This window comes from Ursus maritimus, unplaced genomic scaffold (genome assembly GCF_017311325.1).
Source record: "Ursus maritimus isolate PB19 unplaced genomic scaffold, ASM1731132v1 scaffold_2, whole genome shotgun sequence".
Lineage (NCBI taxonomy): Eukaryota > Metazoa > Chordata > Mammalia > Carnivora > Ursidae > Ursus > Ursus maritimus.
This window is the reverse complement of record NW_024424452.1, coordinates 41,967,818-41,990,460: the sequence shown is the minus strand read 5'-3', so window position 1 is coordinate 41,990,460 and position 22,643 is coordinate 41,967,818. Positions and strand designations below refer to the sequence as shown.

At 59.1% G+C, this 22,643-nt stretch overlaps 1 protein-coding gene across 6 annotated transcripts; it reads right to left on the bottom strand.

Annotated features, from left to right (window-relative positions):
• Positions 1-9,470: 9,470 nt before the first annotated feature.
• Positions 9,471-21,862, bottom strand: LOC103668329 (SLAM family member 8-like). Of its 6 annotated transcripts, XM_008696531.2 has the most exons (6): positions 21,727-21,862; positions 18,698-18,835; positions 18,446-18,541; positions 16,581-16,877; positions 14,957-15,064; positions 9,471-14,107 (listed from the first exon to the last, which is right to left on the bottom strand). In XM_008696531.2, exons 1-5 carry the CDS (start codon positions 21,797-21,799, stop codon positions 14,970-14,972), a joined length of 699 nt encoding a protein of 232 aa, XP_008694753.2. In that variant the 5' UTR covers positions 21,800-21,862; the 3' UTR covers positions 9,471-14,107; positions 14,957-14,969. The 6 variants fall into 6 exon arrangements, with proteins under 6 accessions (XP_008694753.2, XP_008694750.2, XP_008694751.2 ...); XM_008696528.2 differs by having other exon boundaries at positions 18,446-18,835; XM_008696529.2 differs by having other exon boundaries at positions 9,471-14,025; positions 18,446-18,835.
• Positions 21,863-22,643: the final 781 nt, after the last annotated feature.

The window sequence follows — 22,643 nt, the reverse complement described above, 5'->3', positions numbered from 1 at the left end:
TGCAGCCCTCCCAGAATGTGTGCTAGGATGTCAGGAGAGGAAGGCGTTCCCATCGTGTGAGCTGCTCTCACCGCCACGATGCTGATTCTTGGCCGAGCACACCTGGGATCAGCCGGCCTTCCCAGGTGCCAGGATGGAGTCCACGTCTCTCCCCAGCTGCCCCTGTTGGGGGCTCCTCCTGGGATCAGGGATGGGCCCCCGGGACACAGACATCCATGCTGGGATCCCATAGGTGGCCACAGGAGTAAAGTCCGGCCAGGGCCTTCCTGAGCGAGAGGACACTCCTGGCCATGTCCACAGCAGCTGGCTTCCATGGTCCCTGTCACGTCCCCCGTCACCAGGTGGCTGAGACCCCCGAGATGCTGGGCAGAGTGGTGTCTATCGTGCCCGGGACTCGGTGTGGGCATGTCTGCTCCCCTCGGCGGGTCGTCTCGGGATTGTGAAGTGTTCTGTGTCATCCAAAGCTATCCTAAGGATTCTGGGGTTGATTCCAGCAGAAGTTCGAGGGCCGCCCCCTCCCAAAAGTCAGCGCCATGAAGATGTGCGTCCTCTCTGTGCGGCCGCAGACACGCTAGACCCGTGCACACACAGGACATCCGCGTAAGTCGATTGGGGTTCCTGGTGGCCTGTGAAGGGTGGACTTTGACTCTTCCTGTGACTGGGCTTCCTCATGAATTAATGCACAGAACCACAGTGTCCTGTCACACCTGCGTCCCCACCGCAGTACTCACAGCCAGGGCTCATCACGGGTGGAAATACACAGAGTCTGATGCCCACAGGACGCTAACCCCGAGTCAGAGAAGCGGCCCTTGTTCCAACAGTGGGAACTGTGCCTGGGGCTCCCGAGGGACAGCAGATCCGTCCCCAGGGTGGCCCCTGCCCGCGGGCTGCTCCCCAGGAATTCTGAGCCCACGCCGTCCCCCTCAGTGCCCCCGCGTGGGTCAGAGGCGTCCGCCCCAGGGGAACAGGGCGACAGGAGCGGGCGTTTCTGCGGCGCTCCGTCAGCAGCTGCGCAGCCCCCACCAGGCTGCTCGCCAGCGGCTTCTTGGCGGCTCCCCGCTGCAGCTCGTGGTCCTGAGCGGGCCGTGCAGACCGGGGTCCACACACCAGGGCAGGAGCCGGGGTCCTGCAGCAGGGGCTCTGCAGTCCCAGCTCGGCAGCAGAGACGGAGACCGCAGAGGGCCAGGGCATTGCAGGGGAGCCTTGGAGAGAGCATCTCCTCCCTCCTTGGGGACCATGGACGTGACAACGATAGGCCTGGGCTCTGGGTTCTGAAGGGGCTCCAAACAGGCTCCCCACTGTCTGTCCCTGTCAGGATGCAGGACGAGGACAGGACAGGACAGGAGGGAGACACAGAGCAGAGGCCTGGGAGAAGCCACAGGTCAGTCCCCTCCAGGTGGACACCCCCAATCCCAGGATATCACAGCTGTAGGTCTTCGAGGGGACCTTTCACAGAGAAGGGAGTCACTCGGGGGGAAACTTGTCCTGGGTCACACAGTGCAGAGCAAGATCTGGAGCCGGCTTCCCTCTCCCCCAGCCCAGTGCCTCCCCTGCAGGGAGCTGCCCTACAACTCTCCCCCTGCCCTCCCCGTGCCCTGCCCTGCCCTGCCCTGCCCTGCACAGAGGTCCTCCCTCCCAGCCCTGCTGTCTGGTCAGAGGGGTCCAAGCAGTGCTGGGGTCTCACACCCCAGCTATTGTCCCAGGAGAAGGGACTCATGTACTTAGCGGACTTTGGCAGGGAAGGGTCGTGAGGCGAGCTAAGGGTCAACCAGCACCTGCTGGAAAGGGGGGAACCCGGGAGAGAGGAGACTTAGCTCTCAGGCTGCAGGGGAGGAGCTGCCCAGAAGCTGGACGGTGAGCAAGCTGGAGCAAGCTGGAAGCCCACTCAAGACGGGGGAAGGCAAGAGAGCGCTCAGGTCTGCAGAAGGTGCTGAACCCAGAGAGGGACAGAAGGGCAGGGGCGGGTGGCTGTGACCAAGAGTCATTGTTTATTTAAATAAGATGAAATTCAACATTCAACATCAACATAATATTTAGTCCATTTCTCTCTCTCTTTCTCCTCCTTTCTCCTTCCTTGCATCCGTCTTTCCTTCCTGCCTTTCTGTTTCTTTTTCTTTCTTCCTTCTTCCTTTTCTATCTCTCTAATCTTACAACTGAGAGGTTTATGGAGGAAACTCCATGTAATTTCCCTTATGTCTCCAGGTAAACCAAATTGAAGAGAAAGCTCACATGTTGCTGACAGAAAGTTGTCTTGTTGAAAGGGTCTCAAGCCTTGCAAGCTCATTTTCTAATGAGTAAACGTCCTGTTTACAGATGCCCGGTGTTTCCAGAAATTTCCTAGAATCCCTGCAGCTCACAGAGGGGCTGGTGCCCTCACACCATACATTACAGACCGTAAAAGCTTTCCGAGGTGTCTCCAGAATTCACATACCTCGGGAGCTTAGTTTTTTCTCCTTTGTTCGTATTTACTTTATTACATATAAGCAGACGGTCTCAGATGTAGGATAACTGGAATTTCGGCCTTCTATTAGGACTGGGCTTTTTTCAGTTCCCTTTCTGGGGCCCAGCTTCCCTCCTGCCCCCCCCGGGTCATCCCCACCCGGAGCCCAGGTCAGCGGTCTCCTATTCCGGGCTCACCCTTACACACAGCAGGTGCACCCAGACCCTTGAATTCTGGGGGTTCCTTTCCTTCCTTTGCACACAATCTTCATCGGACTCAGGGCCCTCATCCTGCCCAAGGAGCCGGACTAGAGCGGCTTCCTCCAGCTCAGACAGGGGCTCTGGGCCGGCCCCTCCTGCACACAGCAGCTGCAGGGCTGCCGGCTCCTCTGGGCATCGCAGGCGGGGGTGCCTATCCACACCTCTGGGTCCCCGCAGCCGCTACCTCGTCTCCTCCATCCCTCTCCCCAGGATGCTCCGGGCTCTCCTGCCCTCCCCCCTGGTAGGGGTTCCCTTCATGCAGCCAGGCAGCCAGGGCTCAGGGTTCCCAGTCCGGCCTCAGCCACCAGCTCCCTTTGTTCCCTCCATTCACCCCGGGCTCTGAACCAAATGCACGGCGTGTGCTCGGTCATCATACCGCTGGTTCTCTGGTTCTTCAGCAAAGTGCTCAGACGGCCGAATGGCTCCTGCCTCCCGTCCACCCAGCGGCCCTCCCTCCCAGGGAGCCCAGACCACTCACTGAGGAGAAGGCTGGTGAATCCCAGGAGCCAGGAGGCTCTGCCCAGGTGGGGGTCTTCTGAGCAGGTGTCCATGGCCGGCCGCCTCTCTGCTGGCTCACCCTGGGCCTATGAGGTTGCACAGGAAACATCCAGAATGCAGATGTAAGAAGGGAGGAAAGATTCTTTAACCAGAAGAGCCCTTAGCTCCTCCACGCCCCAAGGGCGGGGCTGACTATTAGTTCCTGGACTCACTGTCCAGTCTAGAGCAAGCCATTCCCATCTCTCCTGTTACCTCGCTCCTGCAGTGAGGCCTCGGGAGATAATTGCAGAATAAATGTAGGAACAGCTCCCCTCTAGGAGGCCCAGAGCAGGAGAGACCCCGTCCCTGTGCTCACAACCAGCTGGGTGGTCTCCCCTCCCCAGCCTGCACCCCTAGGAACCCTGACCTGCATCCCTGGGTCCCACTCAGACCAGGCCGCCCTGCTCGCCAGCGACAGCCGACGGACAGCACAGAGTCACATCCTAGAGCCAAGGATGCAGGGCCTCTCCTGCTTTGGGCCTGTCCTCTGTCTTTACACCATTTCACAAGTCACGTTTCCTTTCTGATTTTCTAGGAACTTCCCTGTCAGTGTCTAAGTGAGAAGCTAGGAGCAGGAGAACACAGCACTCCTGGGAAGTGTCTCCCCCACACCCCAATGCACATGAGGCCATGTCCCTACTGCTGTTGCCCCAGGGCTCTGTCTGCGGCCTAGGCCGGCCCTGCCCCCACACACAGCACTGAGCCCACCCCCACCGGACCAGCACCACAGCTCCCCTTCCCTGTGAGGCTCTGCCAGCCCTGGGCCCGCGCTCACACACAGGCAGGGGTAGAGAGGGACGCGCGCCTCTGGCCCCAGGCTCAGCGGCCTCAGACTCAAGGCCACCTACAGAGGCTCAGGCCCAGCCTCTTCTTCCAGGATGGGTTCCCACAACCTCTGAGAACCCTGTCCTCCTGGGGACCCGGGGGAGCAGCTCCATCACTCACCCCAGCCGGTGCCCCGTTCCCCGCCCCCTGGGCTCCCCCTCAGCTGCTCAGACCCTCAGATGACAAGGCTGGACCCCAGGACTGGCGTGGGGCCCCGCACTCAAGGTGGTCAGCCTGTTGGATGTTAAACCCACTTTCTGGATGTGAGACCAGAGTCCTGAGGGTTTGGACCACCCGCAGAGGTCACACAGCAGAGCCAGAGTCAGGGTCTGGACTCCTAACAAGGAGCTCTGAGAAATCCCGCCTCACCGCCGCTGTCCCGTCCCACTCTGCACGCTCCAGCAAGTCACCACATCCCATCTGGGCTCACCCGACCTGCTCTGCACCCCTCAGACCAGAGAGCACTCAGCAGTGCCTTGTTCCCCCGCTCCCAGCCAGTGATGGGAGATCCCTTCCACGGGCCGTCCCGGAGCCTGTGGGTACAAAGTCCTCGGACAGAGTCCTGATCTGGGCAGCTCCTCCCCTGGTCCCTTCAGGGTGATGGGGACCACGTCAGCTGTGCCCCTGTCCCTGTCCCTACAGCCCTGGGCGAGCCCTTTCAGGGTGAGGACTGTTTGCTTGTGGAAACCACAGCTTGGGGTGGGGCTCGGGGCCCAGGAGGGAGCCCCCAGCAGCTGCAGGCCAGGGACCCCGGAGGGTCACTCAGCACACATTCCATGTTGGGGCAGCCCCTGGGACTCGTTACACCTGCTGATACTACTCTCTGTCCCCTCCCGCCGTCCTGTGCAGCAAGAAAGCTAAGGTCACCAGGCCTCTGTGTGTCTAGGTCTCTGTGGGTCACAAGCTATGTCCCTGTGCAGGCCAGCGGGGGCTCAGCATTACCATCCATGTTGCAGATGACCACAGTCAGGGCCATTTAGGTGATATGATGACCCCACAGTCTGGACACCAGGATGGGATAGAGCCAGGCCCAGGTCTCAGGCCTCCTAGGCCACTGATCTTTCCAGAACCAAGTCCCTGGAGGACCTTGAAAAGCCACACTGAGGGGGAGGGAGGCCAGACCTGACTCAGGGCAGCCTCTCTCCTTTCTCACACCCCAGGCAGAGGACACGAAGCCTATGGTTACATCTCTGCAGGCTCTGCCGACCACAGCCACCCCCCTGCACTGGCTGAGTCACACTCAGGCCGGCTCCTCCAGGCCAGCTCAGGGTGGGGGTGGCTTCTTCCACACTCAGGCTCTTCCAGAGACTTCCATCCCATCTGGACACAGCTCTGTAGTGGGCAGAGAGCTCATGACTCTGAGCCCGGGGAACCCGCGCTGGGCAGCGTGGCTTCTGTGTGGACAGCAGGCTTCAGGCTGGAAACCCTCCTAGAGGTTCAGGGACTCAGTCCGCAGCCAGGGGAGCGCGGGCTCTTGGACCAGACACCGTGAGGCTGACTCTCCTCTTCCCCCCCTTCCCTGCGTGTCCCTGGACACAGGGCTGGACGACCCCGCGCCTGAGCTCTCAGCACAGCAGGGATGTGGAGCTGCTGCAAGAGTCGCTGGGTGAGTCCCTGGGCCTATGTGGGGCCGGTGAGGTCACCCCGCCCCAGGAGACCCCTGTAGGTTCCAGAACGCCCTTGTCCGAGAGACCTCATGCACGAGAACATGCTGGCTCTCCTGCTGGACCAGGTTCCCAGGAGCAGCCCCTCCTGCCTCTCCATTGCCCTCCTGTCCTTTCGGAGGAACAGGACTGACTTGGGGACAGGCAGCCCCTGAGGGTAGAAGCTCCGTCCGTGAGCCAGCACCTGTCTGCATTTCCACACAGGAGCCCAAAGCACCCATCCAGTGAGGACGCGTCAGTGGGAATCAGAACATCCTTCCCGACATGGACACTGGATTCCTCGCCCCCCGAAGAGCAACACCGTGACCCCCGGGGAGTCAGTGATCCTGGCGTGGCCGTCAGATGGAAAGGGACTGGTGAGGAACAAGACATGCACCACTTCCCACGGGCTCTGGAACAAACAGTGGACAACTAGGGGACGTGTGCCCCGAGCTTCCAGCTGCTCGGTGGGGGGGGTCAGAGGGCCCATGGGCTCCCCACTGCCTGGCATTGGACACAGCAAGCCGAGAACAAGCGGAGAGGGAAGGAGGCGTCCCACATGGGGTTGGCCTGGAAGCCAAGCCCTGCCCTTCCCACCATCAGCATTCGGGACAGCAGCTCCGTCCTGGCCCAGGGGCCTCCTCCCTGTGACCCTCAGAGCCCCGGGACCCCAAAAGGGATGCTGCCATCTGTGCCCAAACCCTCAAGCCCTCCTTCATGGGGGTGGAAGCCCTCCCTCCCTGAGATGCCGTCCCAGGGGCAGAACCCGTCCTTGAGCTCAGAACTGCCCCTGTTCTCCAGACCCCATGAGAGCTGCTTGGCCCATCCCAGAGCAGTACGGACCCTACTGCTCAGCCCCCTTTTCTCTTTCTGGGCCCGCTGCCTAGGATCCTCTGAGGAGGGGAGGCAGCTCACTGTCCCCATTCTCTGCAGGGTGGGCAGATCTCGGGGGACCTGCTTACCAGCATCTGAGCCACAGAGCAGCGCCCCCACCCCGACCTGGGGGAACATGGACTGCTGACGGCTGTGCGGGTGTTGCTGAATGTGGACCTTGCAATAGTTTGACCCGTATCCTAACGCAAAGGCCACACTCTGCTGTTCTAACAAAATCTCTGTGGGGGGTCTGAATACACCTGTGGGCCTGGGACATCTGGTCTCCCTGTTTCCCAGAGCAGGTGCTTCTGGCATCTTTCAGGCTGTGGACATTATTGAGCGCCTACTGTGTGCTGGACGCGGAGGCTCATCTCTTCATGGAGCACGTGTCTCAGGCCACGAGAGCGTCATGAACATGCAGAGCAGCCAGGACCAACACCTCCCTCCTCCCGACTGTGGGCCCCAGACCGGGGCGGGGGGCAGGGGGGTCCGGGCCTCCCTAGGAAATCCAGGCCCCTGAGGCCAAGGACAGACCTTCCATCTCGTGTCCTCAGACATCACACGGGCCCTTCAGGTAGTGGGAGCAGAACGCACGTTCACTGGATGTGAGGACGACTCTGCTTCCAGAAGCTTTGGGGTGGAATTGGGGCAATTCTCCTCTGGACACTAAGCTCAGATGTGGGTAACTCATCGCGCCTGAAACAACGTAGGAGTCCTCCCACAGGCGTCACCAAGGACAAAGAGCCTTAGGCTCTGCCCGGACTTTTCCCTGGACGGTGTTCTAGACTCCAGCCCCAGCTCAGAGCCCTGCCTGCTTGAACTCTGCTCCTCGGCCTCCCCCCGCCCAGTTCCCAGAGGTCCTGCCAGAGAAGGCTGCCTGCTCCCACCGCCCCTGACCTAACCCAGTGAGCCCCTGCTTCACCCCTGCCCAAGCAGGCCCAGGCCCAGAACCCGCTGCAGGCTGGCAGGGACCCCACAGTCCTGGGAGCTGGGCTCAGAGCTCAGCTTCGTCTTCTAGGTGGGCATTTCCCAGAGCAGGTGATGATTCAGACCCTAACTTAGCAGGAGCTCCAAAGAGCCTTTGCTCCAAAGAGGAAAGCAGGAGCGTGAATCTGTGGTCCTACATATTGTGACAATCAGATTACAGCATTTACGTGATGTGCCCCTGGAGCAGGGGCTGTGAACATCTCAGAAGGGGTCTGGTCTGCAGCATTTCCGTATCTCCTGACCTTTGCCCCCCACCCCTTTATCGAGCAGCATCTCTCACAGCTGATGCTCCGTGGATCCCACTGAGACTGTCTGATGCAGGTAAGTCGGGTGCCAGTGTGAGGACACGGTGAGTGACAGCGGCCGAGCTGTGCTCTGTCCTCCCCACGAGCCCTCCACCGCGTCTCGCTCTCCCCGCAGGGCAGCTCATGGGCCCCGGGCTCCCTTCCCTGAACCCCTATATGGTCACAGTATCACCACCTCATCCACGCCCTGAGTGTGAGCTGCTTAGGGGGGACCCATCAGCCCCCAACCCAGACCCTCCCCGATGGTGGACTCGCTCCTTCCACAGACAGTGCATGAGCTCCCACTGCGCGCCGGCCCTGCTCCGGGGGCTCACGCACGTGCATGAGCGCACCCAGCACACCCCCTGCCTTCCTCCCATATTAGGAGGGGAAAGGCAGTGCGCGGGAAGCAGAGCAAAGAAGGTGAGCAGGGCTCGGGGTGAAAGAGCAGGCTGGGGGCTCAGCACCTGGGAGTGTGGTTTCAGGGTTACCCCAGAAGCTCAGAACAGGCTTCCTCAAGAAGGGGACTCCTGAGAAAAGACTGGAAGGAGGTGAGGAGCCACAGTGGACATCTGGGGGAATCGCTTTCCTGGCCCAGGTAACAGCCTGTGGAATGACCCTCAGGTGGGACCCTGCCTGGCCTGTTCCAGGAGCAAGGGGTCAGTGTGGCCAGAGCCCACGTGAGCCCAGGCAAGACAGGTAGGACATGGAGGTCAGCGAGGTAACAGGGAGCCCGATCAGGTCCATCCTGACCTAGAATCCCGGGATGCCAGAGCCAGCAGGCCTCAGAGTCTGTCCCATAACCCACTGCTGCTGGACAGGCGACAACACCAGGGGACAGGTGGGAGGCACGCCCCGGGTCACTGGGATCGAACTTGGCTCCTGGACACCTTTCTCAGACCTGACTCCGGCAGGAGCAGAGATGCCCTGGGCCCGGGGAGGGCTGTGTTGTCCTCCCTGCAAGTGTCCAGGACAGACCTGCTCCCCATGGCCCAGAAGGCAGGGCTGAGAGACCTGGGTGCAGGCGGCTGTCGCTGCAGCTCCTTCCACCAGGGGGCGCTGCTGGCACAACTTCACCCACAGGCACCTCAGGGATGGGGTCCAGGCTTCCCTAGAGCTGCCCTGGGGCTCAGCACTGAGGTAGGAGACCCGTGGGTCTTCAGTCCTGGCAGACAGAGCCTCACGACAACAGAGACTTCGCCCTTTGTCCTTCTCTCGCTGGCGATCTCCCTTGTGCGCTGCTGTCTGCAGCCACAGCCGTCTGCGACCATGAGGAAGACGCAGGAGGTCAAGACCCCGTGTCCAGGATGGTGGAGCAGAAAGATGGGGAGCCTGGGAGCCCAAGGACCGTGCTGAGCAGACGACCCGACCCCAGCAACTACCATCGCCTGAGTTCCTTTGCAGAGATCAGTAACCCACCTGCCGCAGCGCTGAGAGCCGAGCTGGACGCTCGCTGCAGGCAGACGTAGTCCTGACTTCTACGCACGGATGACAACGAAGAAGGGGATTTCATCAGCAAAATCAGAAGTCGATTTTAAAATGATCAATCAAAAGCAAAATCCTGAGATATGAAGAAAAAGTTGACGTTCTACCTAATTGTTTAGGAATGAAAATCAAGGCATTGAAATTTCAACAACTTTTATAAATTATAGGGAAACGCTATGTACAAACATATATTAAAAATTTCAAAATGCAGATGAAATAACACAGGCAAGACCAGGAGGAAGGAGCTCAGGGAGGAGGTCCTGGAACAGGTGCAGGGAGAGAGGGACGGGGCCCGAGAGAAGGGGAGGGACTTGGGAACTAGGACTTGCTGGCGGCTTAGACCCCAGAGTGGAGGCAAAGAGAATCCAGGAGACTTTCAGGTGTTTGGCTAAAGCAGCTGGGAGGATGCTGTGACCTTCCCGAGCTGTAAGTATCAGGAAAGCATAAGGAGGAGCAGCTGTCGGGGGAGGGGAGGCCGGAGACGGGGACTCAGTGCTCCACATGGTCACCTTGGCTTCGAAGAGCAGAAGGTTATCAGGCAGTAGGGGGTGGGAGTCCCATTAGGGCTGGAGCTGCGGCCTCAACGCAGCTGGGCTACTGAGAGCCCTGGGGGTCCCAAAAATCACTAGGGAGGCAGTATGGCGAGGGGAGAACAGGGGGCCTGGCGCTGAGCAGCAGAGGATGGGGTCCACTAAGAGAGACGGAGACAGAGCTGCCAGGGGGACGCCTGCTGAGTGCGCGGTCACAGAAGCCAGAGTATAAAAAACAATTAATTACAAATACAATTAAAGACACACAGTAGGTCTTAGACGATGTCACCCATCTTGACCATAATGTGATGCACTCTTGTGATTTATAGTAAGAAGAAGTTACTAGTCTTCATGCGCTATCCCTGGCCCTCAGCCCCTGGAATCTAGCGACTTCCTCCATGAGAGCCCGGGGGGCATTGTTACGTTTAGGATTGTTCCCAGTTCCTGAAATTGGGCCAGAACAGTGAAGGGGGAGTGGGCGTTTGGTTGTTCGTAACAAGCCCCTACAACCACACCTGAGCTTGTGGCAGTGACATACTTCGGAAAAACTGCTAAGGAGGGGGCTGGCTGCCAGGGCGTCAACCGTGTTAGCAGGTGGGAACTTAAGGACCCACGCACTGACCATCTGGGAGGGAGAAGGGCTGCAGCGTGAGTTCCTCAGTCTCCAGTCATCAAGGATTTAATCAGGGGTGCCCGTGTAATCACGTCTCCCTGAAACCCTGGAAGGACAGGATTAGGAGGGCTTCCCGGTGGGAGAACACACAGGTGGGGGGGAGCTCACCTAGAGGGAGAGCAGCTCCGCTCCCCTCCCCACATGCCTTGTCCTCCGCCCCTCTGCCACCCAGCTGGTCTGAGTTATACCCTGTAGAACCAACCAGTAAGCTAGGAAGGGACTGCGTCCCCATTGTCGTGTGAGCTACTCCAGTGAATAAACAACCAGACAAGCAGCTCGTGGGAACCTGCGAGGGACAGCAGGTGCTCAGAGGCACAGACCCCAGCTTGTCTGGCGTCCGAGTGGAGGCACAGGTGAGGTGCCCTTCAACCCTACCCGGTGGGGTCTGACCTGAGCTGCAGGGACGCAGCGTCAGGACTGCCTGAGACTCTAGGACACCCAGCTGGGGACCCGAAATCACGAAGGCACCTGGTGTGGGGAAAAGAACCTCACCCAGGGCCAGCTGCGGTGTGGCGGGTCTGGGGGTGACGAAGGCACGCAGCGCTGAGCTGTTCACAGAGCAGACGCCTACCCGCTCAGATGCTCTTCCTCCTCCAGAGTCCTAGAGGCAGATGACACTGCCTAGAAAGTGATCCATTTCTCCTAAGGTTTCAATACATTCGTGTAAGTTCAGCAAAGTCATTGTTTGTTTCGGTTCCTTTGTAATTATGTTTATTTGCTGATTTTTAACTTCATCTTTTAGGCAGTTAGGTTTTCGGAGCGGGTGGTGAAGGGTTGCAGAGACGAGATCCTGCGTGTGCCCAGGTGCCACTGAGTCAGGATTTTATCTTTCAGACAAAACGCCTTAGGGTAGGAGACAGCAGGTTTCCGCACAGCGATGCTGGGTCTTGAACAGGGAGCTCCATGATCCAAGAGAAGACAGTGGCCGGGCTTCAGGAAAAGCTGGGAGGGAGGGAATTTCCGGAGACCAACCGTGTAGTGTAGACGGAGGCAGGAGCTCACCCAGCGCGGCAGGTGACGTGCGCACCTGTGGGTCTGCCAGCTGCCCCACTCCTGTCTGTCTGTCTATCTCATATAGAAGCAATTTAGGAAGGGATATCTCACAGACTACAGAAGAGACTCTTTACTCTGAGAAGGAGATGGAGTTCCAGTTACAGGAAAATGGAGAAAAACCACTGGAGAGACGTTGGTGCCACAATCCTTACAGGATCCGTGTTCCTGGTGTTCACGCTCCAAGTGCCCTCCTGGAACTCACAGGACACATGGAAAAGGACCAAATCCGATCCCATGAAAGGCTGGGAAGGGCTCTGCATTCTGGTGGTTTCTGCCAACAGTCCTGTGTCCCGCCTCGAGGACACATGCAAATATACGTCCACGAGCTTTCCCCTCACAGACTTACAGAGAACTGCACTTAAATATGAGGATGTGATATCATGTCCTTCGGTTGTTTTCAATATTATACTTTTATTTATTTACATATTTATTTCAAGTGTGCTCCCCACCGAATGTGAGGCTTGAAATCACAACCCAGGAATCCAGACCTGAGATCAAGAATCAGAAGTTTTACCAACTGAGCCCCCAGAAGCCCTAGAAATTATCCTTTGAAATAATTGACAGCAGTAGCTCCGTTAGTTCTGTCAACTTTGACTCTTGATAAAAGCGAGTTCATCACGAGCCGGCCCTGCCCAAATCTGCTGGACTCACGTCGTGTTCCCAGGAAAGCGTCTTATGTGTCAGCGTTGAAGGACAGAAAGGACATCCCTGGGAGAGCCACCTGGCCCCAGCCACATCCCTGTCCTTCCCCAGCACGGGGGACGCCGGGCAGCCTGGTTGCAGGAGCAGGTAACGTGACGTCCCCGTGGCCGAGGCAGGGACACCTGTCACCTTCTCCGGAGCACGTCTGGCCCCCGTGGTTGTGGGCAGCCCAGAGCACACACCCAGGTCTGCTGGGGGCACAGGTGGCTGCCGGGGCCGTCCTCACGCTGCCATGCTCACAGTTCTCTGAGATTGGGGACAGACGCTGTGCGGGCACAACAGGGACAAAGCTCAGGGGACAGAGGAGCGGCCTGGATGCAGCTGCTTCTCCAAGAAGAACCCCAGCTGGGCTCCCTGCTGGCTCAATCCCTCCCCCACAGGCTCTGGGACTCAGGTCAGGAGCCCCAGCATTTGTGGGTACAGCAAGGAAGGAGAGAAAATGTGTCCCTTACCAAGAGGTAACCTTACAGTATTTTTCATGGGCTCCAGTGAATGGCTCCCACGACTCCCGCAAACAAAATATGCACATTTATTTCCTGATTACACAGGTGATACTTGCTTCTGCTTTCCTTCCTGTGGGAGAGGAGCTCCTGCTCTTTCTCACCAGGTCCCGGGTATTACAGAAGGGGAAGTGGGCACTGAGACCGCAGGGGGAGAGGGCAGAGGAAGACATAGGGGCAGCGATGTGGCCAGTGGGGCTGGAGGGCAGGGATGGGGCTGAGCAGAAGGCATGGGGCGGGGAGGCTTCCCTGAGCACCAGTGGTGTCACTGGTCACTGAGGCCCCGGGGCAGGGGTCCCAGAGAAAGGAGGACACAGGAGATGGGAAGGGTCCTGCCCAGCCCGTGGAAGCCCCACCCTGTGAGTGAAGAGCAGCCCTGGGGGACAGCTGAGGAGTCTGGGAGGGCGACAGGTGGGCCGGAGGGTCCAGGACTGTGTCCGTCAGGGAACGCAAGGGCAGAGGGGGTTGGAGCAGAAAAGGGGTCAATGGTGTCAGGTGGGGTCACCTCCTGGTGCTCTAGGGGGCCCCGTGAAGTGAGGCCAAGGTGAGGGCTTAGGCGTGGAGCAGGGGTAGCACAGAGACCAGGTGAGGGCTGCAGGGAAGGAGCCAGCAGGGTCAGGGGGAGGAGCCAGAGAGAAGAATGCTTGAGACAGTACATCCCCAGAGAAGGGCCTTGGAGTGTAGGGAAAAGTCCTCACTGAGCCCCGAAGAGCTCAGCGTCCTCCAAGGGGACAGGAGAGAGAGGAGGCAGGTGTCTGTCAATGCAGTCAGTAAAGCTAACTATCAGGAGGTAAAAACTTCTGCTTTTTCCTGAGCAATAGCAGGCTAGGCCATCGGCCAGCAGGACAGGACAGAAGGGAGGTTTGCCGGGATGCAGGACAGCCGAGGGTTGGAGAGAGAAGCCCTGGAGCTCCATTCCCTGGGCTCAGCCCTGACTCCTAGACTCCCAGCTATGTGGCCTGGAGAGTAGGCTTTCTGGCTCCTTCTACTGATCTGTAAAGTGGGCACAAGGATCCCCACCTCACAGAGAGTCCACGAGGACCCTGTGAGTTAGGAGGGAGCAGAACGGTCAGAACAGTGCGAGTCACAGAGCGGCACTCAGCCAGCGCTCACGGTTACGAATCCACAGGGTCCGTGAATAGCTCTCAGCACGGGACTGGCCGCTGGGTGGTGTTCAGACGGTCCAGGCGGGATATTGGGAATTCACCAGGGCTCGTCCCCGGGGCTGCGGGTCTGAAAGGCAGTTGGATGTCGTAGATACGAGGGGCAGAGCGGGGGCCGTCTGGGGTTGACACGTAGCTGAGGCTGAGCGGTCCTGGAACAGGTTTGTTTACTCAGTTCCCCCCCTTGATCTACCCCTGTGTGTGTCTCACGGTGACCTTGTGCGGAACGATTTAGCACAGAAATAACTGACGGTGGATCCATCCAGTCCCTGCTCAGAGCCTCCGAGGTGGTGGAGGCAGGACCCGAGCTGCAGGCGTCATGCTCACGAGACAGGTGTCACGGGAGGGTGAGATTCTCCTGCTTTTTAAAATTACAACCCCGGTCTGAAATCTCTCAAGGACCTCCCCCATATTTCTAAAATCCAAACCCTGGAATGCAGACATAGGGTTCCTGGAACAGCTGAGGGACAGAGCCGCCCCAGAGGGACCCGCACAGACCCAGTGCTGCTGACATGACCTCCCCCAGTGTCCAGCACTGCATGGGGCCTGAGGAGAACTTTCTTAGTGAATATCGAGTTGTCTGGAAAGGGTTACCGAGGCATCCAGGCCAGATCGTGCAGATGACTGGGATTGACAGACACACACCCAGGCACAGAGGCACTGGGGAGAACCCAGATGCCCCCTCCCCCAGCTTCATCCTGTCCCTCCTGTCTCTAGACTCCTGCTGGCCCAGCTCTGCATAGTGGATGCCAGCGTCCGGGTCCCTGTGCTCCTCCTGCGATCCTGCACCTGAGTCATGCACAGACGGAGCTGGAGTCTGAGCCTGGAAACCTGGACCCTCCCCCTCCATGACCCCACGGCCATGGCCACAGCAGCCAGCTTCCTGCGGGACATTCCCTGAGCCGCAAAAGGCAGGAGAAAGGGGGCCCGGGGTCCACTGGGGGGAGGGGTGGAGAAGTGCAACCTGCCTCTCTGGGGCTCCAAGTTCTTCTTCTTCTTACCTGTCACACAAGGTCACAGTCCAGCTCCGAGAATCAGCAGCGCAAGAACAACAACGCACTGGGTGACTCCCGCATGGGCAGTGGGGGCTTGTGCATGTGGACCTGTGTCTGGCCACAGAGAGAGTGAGGAAGGTTAAGACAAGACAGCAGTGAAGAAGCCGGTGACCGTGCACACGTAGACGTCTGAAGGGACCTGGTCAGAAGCTGAAGAGGGAGGAGCACGGCAGGTGCTTTCCCTCAGCCAGTTCCCAAGCTCCTGCTTCTGGCCGGGGTGCTGAGAGGAACGGGACATGGTGCCCGCCCTTGAGGAGCCCCTCAGCGGGGGGAAGGCTGAGAACATGCCAGAGGCAGCCAGCCAGAGCCATCCCAGGGCACAAGAGCTTTAGAGCTTACACCCAGGTCTTCAGGGAGGGCCTCCTGGAGGAGGTGATGGAGAAACCTGGTCTTGAGGGAGGAGTGGACGATTACCCGATATTCAGGGTGGGTGCGGCATTCCAGGAAGGAGAACCATGAACAGGAATGGCTGTGTCAACTCTCCAGCCCTGGGAGCTGCCAGCACCCACTGGGGCAGAAGGGAGAGGGACCAGGCAGGGGGAGCCGGGTAGGAGGATGAGAGGGAGGCAGGAGCCTCTCTCCAGAGGGTCCAGTGGGTCACTGAGCCTTGAGCTTCCTCTGGGATCAGAGATGCTGAAGCACCAGGTTCCCCCGCAGCTGATGGAAGAGGGGGTGGAGGGACAAGGGGGCAGGCGGGGACCCAGGTCATCATTCGTTCAGGGACACACTGACTGTGAGCAGACTACCCGAGGCCGAGTGTGGGACAGGCATGCAAAGGAGAAACAGACGTGGCCCCTGCGCTCCAGGTGTTCAGGCTGCAGAGGAGACTAATCCCAGCCCAGAGCATCAACTCTCCATGTGGGGCCCTGACCGCTCCGTAGAGGAGATGAGGTGTGAGGGCAGGACAGCGGCAGCTCCTGCAGGGCCCTGAGCCATCGAGGCTGAGGAGCCCCTCTGCAAACTCTCTGAATGCTGGAACTGCACCCAGCAGCAGTCCTGTGGGACTGCAGGGGTCACGGGCCCCGGAGCATGTGCAGTGAAGGGGTCCCTGGATGGGAATAAGTGGGGGAGTGGAGGACCCCTGACTTGGAAGGGCTGAGGGCAGAGGGAGGGGCCTGAGTGGAGGCTGGAAGCTGAGGAGAGCAGGACACACCCAGGAACGCAAGCAAGCAGGTGGGTGTGAAGCGTGTTCGTGAGGCCAGAAACGGGCAAAGGAGCCCTGAGCCCTCAATCCTGCAGGGAGTTCCTGGCTCAGACCCCTCAGAGGGCACAGACCACTGACACCCCCAATTCGTTCTTCCTAAAAACGAGCCTAGACACACACGGGATGATGGATGAGGGTGGGGAGAGGTACCTGCTGGTGTTGCCTGACCAGCAGGGGTGAGGAGAGGAGAGCAGCAGGGGAGGGACACTGAAGGGCAGAAGCAGGTTGGATGTGCCTCCCAGAGTCCTCGACGGGGTGACCAGGTGGCAGGTGGTGACATAAACATGGGGGACAGGAGCCGAGAACCCTCACCCAGGGCTGCCTGAGCTCAGGGAGAGCCCCTCCCCTCTGGCAGGATGCACTCACCGTGGCCACAGACGTCCCCAAGGTCCCGGGTGGCAGTTTTCTGGTCCACCTGGTTGCGGATGACACAGGTGAGGCTGGCGTTGGGCTGGCTCAGGGGCAGGGTCACAGCCAGGGTCCAGGGGTTGGGGGCTGGTCCCGGGGCCGGTCTCTGTTCCAGCTCCCTGGGGAGGCCCTCGCTCTCCCAGGACACGGTCAGGCCCTCCCTGGTTCCCGTGGTGTCACACTCCACAGTGACGTTGCACCAGCCTGGTGTGAGGGACGGAACCGTGGCCCGGATCTGGGGAAGGGGCACGGGCTCTGTGGTGGGAGAGACAAGAGGACAGAGGCTCACGTGAGTGGAGAACATCACAGCTCCTGCTTTCTCCTGCGGATTCTCCCTGACGCTCTGGCTTCCTCCCCTGAAGGATGATGCCTGCAGTTTACAGATAACTCAGAACAGACCCAAATATACAGCAGGTGCCAAAAAGGAGTGGGAGACGCTGTGTTCAGCTCTATGTGATTTACTAGACTGAGTAAGTCTTAAAAAATCTCCCTGAAGAAAATCAGTGCTAGAGGCACCTACCTGAAACCCATTAATTCTAAGAAAGTGGAGTGTCCCCTAGAAGGAGAAGTAGGGAGAGGATTTGCCTGGTCCAGGTCCCAGCCTGCTTCTCCAGCTCGGATGGTGCCCGGAACCCAACAGCCCATGGTACAGAAGGCCACTGGCCAGCTCTGGGAGCCCAGATCACGCCAGACTCCCACCAGGAAAGACTGTGGTGGGGGACAGAGTGGTGGCCACAATGAATAGCCTCCCTGAGTGTTGTAGGAACATGCACTGAACTTGGGGTCCACAAAGACAAGGGACAGACTGACAGTCAGTGTTGGGAATCCCCCAGACCTGAGCGGCACAGGCCACTCTCTCTGGAGCAGGACGTCTCCCTGCACAGGGGGGAGTGCAGGGAGAGAGAGCTGCTCACTGAGCTTCTGAGGAAGGGCTGACCTGTGAGCGTCTCCTACGTCTGTGGAGGGTTAGAGCTGGACCCGTGAGTCTGAGTGAGCTGCCTCAGGCTGGTGCTGAGAAGGACGAGGGGACGGGGCGGGGAGAACCACACGTGGGCTTCCGCATCCTGCTAGGTGACGAGTGTCCCCCAACCATGGCCACGAGCTGTCCCTCAGAACCTGCAAGTTTCTTAGGTTCCATGACAAAGGGAAACTGAGGCTGCTAACCAGCTGACGCTAAACCAGAGAAGGTCTGGATTCCCAGATGGGCCCCAAGTGATCACAGCGTCCGCACAAGTGGAGGGGGCAGGAGAGGAGGAGGGAGAGACTCAGGGTCAGAGGGACTCATCCCTCCAGTGCCGGCTGTGAAGGGGGAGGAAGGGCCACGAGCCAGGGGATGCGGGCGCCACTAGAAGGAGGGACAGGAGCAGAAATGGATCTTCCCTGGAGCCTCCAGAGAGGAGCAGCCCTGCCGACACCTGGAGCTCATGGCCGAGGCTCTGGGGTCTGAGTCCTGCCCTGCAGCCCAGGAGGACACTCAGGTGGTGGTGCACTCAGCCCATGAGGGTCAGTCAGCTGTTACAGCAGCACTAGACAGCTGACAGTCACACTGAGCACCCTGAGTCCTATGGGGACAGTGAGTGTTATGGCCAAGTCCCCATTTCCCCCCGTTCCGTGTTCCCCTCCTGAGGCACAGAAGTGATTCATCCCCGGTGTGAACCTCAGCTCTGCCTGCGTTTGTGCTGAACACACGGCATCTACTTCCAGGGGAGAAGATCGAGTCTGAAGGCTGCGGTCTGGAAGGGATCCTGCCATCAGGGCGCATGGACACTCCAGGGACAGAGGAAGGAGGTCAGCTATGGGGCTGGGGAGGGGCCACCACGTACCATAGACCGTCAGGTGGAAATCCTGGTCATACTGTCTTCCTCTCGTGTAGTAGACTCGAGCCCGGTACAGCCCGCTGTCCTCTAGGGTCAGGTTGTCTATAGTGAAATTCGTTATGATGGGCACATGGACCCTCGTCTTGAACTTGTCCTGGAAGTTGACCCATTCTGGAACATTCCTCCCAGGAAGGACATTCAGCATGACTCTGTAGTTTGACCCATATACAATGCCCCATGAAATCTTCTCCAGCTCACCTTCTGGGGGTAATTCTGGTTTTCTGATCACATGAAACGAAACAGAACTTCCTCTCATCTTCAGAGAAACAGGGATTCCAGAATCCCCCACTCCAGAACCACGGACTCCAGAGCTCTGGGTCAGAGCACCACAGACACCTAGGGCACAGGACACAGGAATGTCAGAGGTTTTCGTTGGAAATAAAGGAGGAACCCCTAGAACCATCTTCAAGAGATCTCTCCCGTTGCTCCCCAGACTCTTGGAAGGTGGGAGAGAGCCGTGAATAGGAGGCGAGGCTGGGATCCGTCCTGGTCCCAGGGGAGCGTCCCCTTGAACGGATCCTGCTAACTTGCTCAATTGTGGTGCCCTGACCCCTGACAGCGCGAGCAGGAATGTCAGGAGAGGTCGGAGCAAAGCACGAGCATGTTTTCGGTCCATACCGAGCGCATTAGTGCAGGAGGCAGCCTCTCACGGGCCTGCAGAGACCCTCCTGCCTGCAGGCCGGGCAAGCTCTGCCCCTGGAGTGGGGGCCGCCCCCGGGACTGGCCTCTAAGGAGCAGAGTGCCACTTACCGGATGGACGGCCCTCAGGGACAGCAGGTCCTACACGAGGGTAACACCATCTTGCTGTCACCCTGTGTCCTGCTCGCTGTGACGACTCCGGCGGCCGTGTTGTGGGCGGCCCTGTGCAGAGGCCCCCATGGAGAGGGACAGATGGGGCAGCCTCTGGCCAACAGCCTGCAGGGTCTACACTCGTGGAGACGTCTCATTTAACAGCTGCTCATGGAGTGAATGGGGCTCTAGTTCCCTCCTCGGGTGACAGTTGTGTTGATCTTGTCCCTGCAGACACTGTTGCCCTGGGCAGGTTGGGGGGACTGTCCGCACACAGGGACCTCTATACGTCACATGGGGCTCATATTCACTGCTGTGGGCATCTAGACATCACACACGGACATCTGTCACATGTGAGTGCATGCATGCCCGATGTGCGTGTACATGTGTCGCACACGGTTCTGTGGACAGCACACGTGGGTGTGGAGACACTGGGACCACCCACTGGGTAGGTCTAACAGACCAAAGGCAGGTCCCTCTCAGCTTTGACAGACCTCACTCACCACCCCCCTGACAGTGACCCCAGCTGCTCTCCTCCCAATAATGCTGAGTTCCCACCAGCACACGGTGACCGAACTTGTTGCCCTTTGCCAAACTGATAAGGGAAAATTATATCACATCAAATTTGAATGAGCATTTCTCTTGTAAATGAGCCTGGTGGCTCCCTTATGAATTAATGGACAGAAGAACACTGTCCTGTACGAACTGGTTCCCACCCTAGGTCAACACACCCAAGGCTCATCTCATGTGGAAATATGCAAAGTTCAGGGCAGCACAGGAGACACCCAATCCCAGAATGTCACAGCTGGAGGGACTTCTAAGGACCTTTCGAAGATGAGAGGATCCCTAAGGGGGGAACTTGTCCCGGGTCACACCGTGCAGAGCCAGACCTGGAGCCAGCTTCCTTCTCCCCCAGCCCAGTGCCTCCCCTGAAGGGAGCTGCCCTACAGCTCTCCCCTTGCACTCCTCCTGCCCTGCTCTGCTCTGCCCTGCTCAGGGCTTCTCCCTCCCAGCACCGCTGTCTGGTCAGCGGGGTCCAAGCAGTTCTGGGGTCTCACCTCCAGCTATTGTCCCGGGAGAGGGGACTCAAGTACTCGGCAGCTTTGGCAGAGACGTGGGGTGAGCTGAGGGTCAAACAGCGCTAGCTGGAAAGGGGGGAACCCGGGAGAGAGGAGGCTCAGCCCTCAGGCTGCAGGGGAGGAGCTGCCCAGAAGCTGGATGGTGAGCCTCAGCCTGAGCAAGCGGGAAGCCCACTCAAGACAGGGGGGAGGCAGGAGAGCGCTCAGGTCTGCAGAAGGTGCTGAACCCAGAGAGGGACACAAGGGCAGGGGTGGGTGGCTGTGAGCAAGAGTCTGGGTTATTTAAATAAGAAGAAATTCAATATTCAACCATCAACATAATGCTTTGTCCATTTCTCTTTCTTCCTTTCTTGCTTTCTTTCTCAATCATCCAACCCTGACATTTATAGAGGAAACTGTGTAATGGCCCCTATGTCTCAATTTCAATAAAACAGAAAGGAAGAGAAAGGCCACATGTTGCTGACAGGAAGTTCCCTCCTTGAAAGGGTCTTCCTGCCTTGCAAAGCTCATTTTGTGATGACTCATTGCCCTGTTTATAGATCCCCTGGGATTCTGGAAATGTCGTAGAATCCCGGCAGCTCAGTAAGGGGCTGCTGCGCTCACACGAAACGTTACACACAAAAACAGCTTTCGCCTTAGTTCTCATTCCATTTGTTACACCAAGCAGATCAACCCTGATGAAGTAAAAAACCAGAAATCCGGCATTGGTTAGGACAGGCTTTCTTTCAGTTCCCTTTCTGGGGCCCCCTCTGCTTCCCTCCTGCCCCGCCCGGGTCACCCCCACCCGGAGCCCAGGTCAGCAGTCTCCTGTTCTGGGCTCGCCCTACACACAGCCGGTGGGCACAGACCCTTGAATTCTGGGGGCTCCTTTCCTTCCTTTGCACAGATTGTCATAGGACTCCGGGCCCTCATCCTGCCCAAGGAGCCGGACTAGAGCGGCTTCCTCCAGCTCAGACAGGGGCTCTGGGCCGGCCCCTCCTGCACACAGCAGCTGCAGACGCTGCCGAGTCCCCTGGGCTACGCAGGTGGGGTGCCCATCTGCACCCCTGGGTCCCCCAGCCGCTAACTTGTCTCCTCCATCCCTCTCCCCAGGAGGCTCCGGGCTCTCCTGCCCTCCCCCCTGGTAGGGGTTCCCTTCATGCAGCCAGGCAGCCAGGGCTCAGGGTTCCCAGCCTGGCCTCAGCCACCAGCTCCCTTTGTTCCCTCCGCTCACCCCGGGCTCTGAACCAAATGCACGGCGTGTGCTCGGTCATCACAGAGCTGGTTCTCTGGTTCTTCAGTAAAGTCCTCAGACAGCCGAACGGCTCCTGCCTCCCGCCCACCCAGCAGCCCTCCCTCCCAGGGAGCCCGGCCACTCACTGAGGAGAAGGCTGGTGAATCCCAGGAGCCAGGAGGCCCCACCCAGGTGGGGGTCTTCTGAGCAGGTGCCCATGGCCGGCGGCCTCTCTGCTGGCTCGGCCAGGGCCTATGAGGTTGCACAGGAAACATCTAGAAAAGAGGAAAAGCATCACTCAGAAGAGCTCTTAGCTCCACCCACGGGGGGGGGGGCTGACTGTTAGTTCCTGGACTCACTGTCCAGTCTAGAGCAAGCCATTCCCATCTCTCCTGTTACCTCGCTCGTGCAGAGGCCTCAGGAAATAATTGCAGAATAAATGTAGGAACAGCCCCCCTCTAGGAGGCCCAGAGCTGGAGAGGCCCCGTCCCCATGCTCACAACCAGCTGAGTGGTCTCCCCTCCCCTGCCTGCACCCCTAGGACCCCTGACCTGGGTCCCTGGGTCCCACTCAGCCCAGGCCGCCCTGCTCGCCAGCGCCAGCCAATGGACAGCACAGAGTCACATCCTAGAGCCAAGGACACAGGGCCTCTCCTGCTTTGGGCCTGTCCTCTGTCCCTACACCATTTCACGAGTCACGTTTCCTTTCTGATTTTCTAGGAACTTCCCTGTCAGTGTCCAAGTGAGAAGCTAGGAACTCGAGAACACAGCACTCCTGGGAAGTGTCCCCCCCACACACACACCCCAATGCACATGAGGCCATGTCCCTAGTGTTATTGCCCCAGGGCTCTGTCTGCGGCCTAGGCCGGCCCTGCCCCCACACACAGGACCGAGCCCACCCCCACCGGACCAGAGCCACAGCCCCCCTTCCCTGTGAGGCTCTGCCAGCCCTGGGCCCGCACTCACACACAGGCAGGGGTGGAGAGGGACACGTGCCTCTGGCCCCAGGCTCAGCGGCCTCAGACTCACGGCCGCCTACAGAGGCTCAGGCCCGGCCTCCTCTT

Excerpts from the sequence above, each read along its gene's own strand:
- LOC103668329 (XM_008696528.2), bottom strand. The coding sequence starts at position 21,799 with ATGGGCACCTGCTCAGAAGACCCCCACCTGGGTGGGGCCTCCTGGCTC. Across the intron at positions 18,836-21,726 it reads ATTCACCAGCCTTCTCCTCA|GTGTCTGTGGTGCTCTGACC; the intron begins GTGAGTGGCCGG and ends CCTGTGCCCTAG. Across the intron at positions 15,065-16,580 it reads TGGGGACGTCTGTGGCCACG|ACACAGGTCCACATGCACAA; the intron begins GTGAGTGCATCC and ends CTCTGTGGCCAG.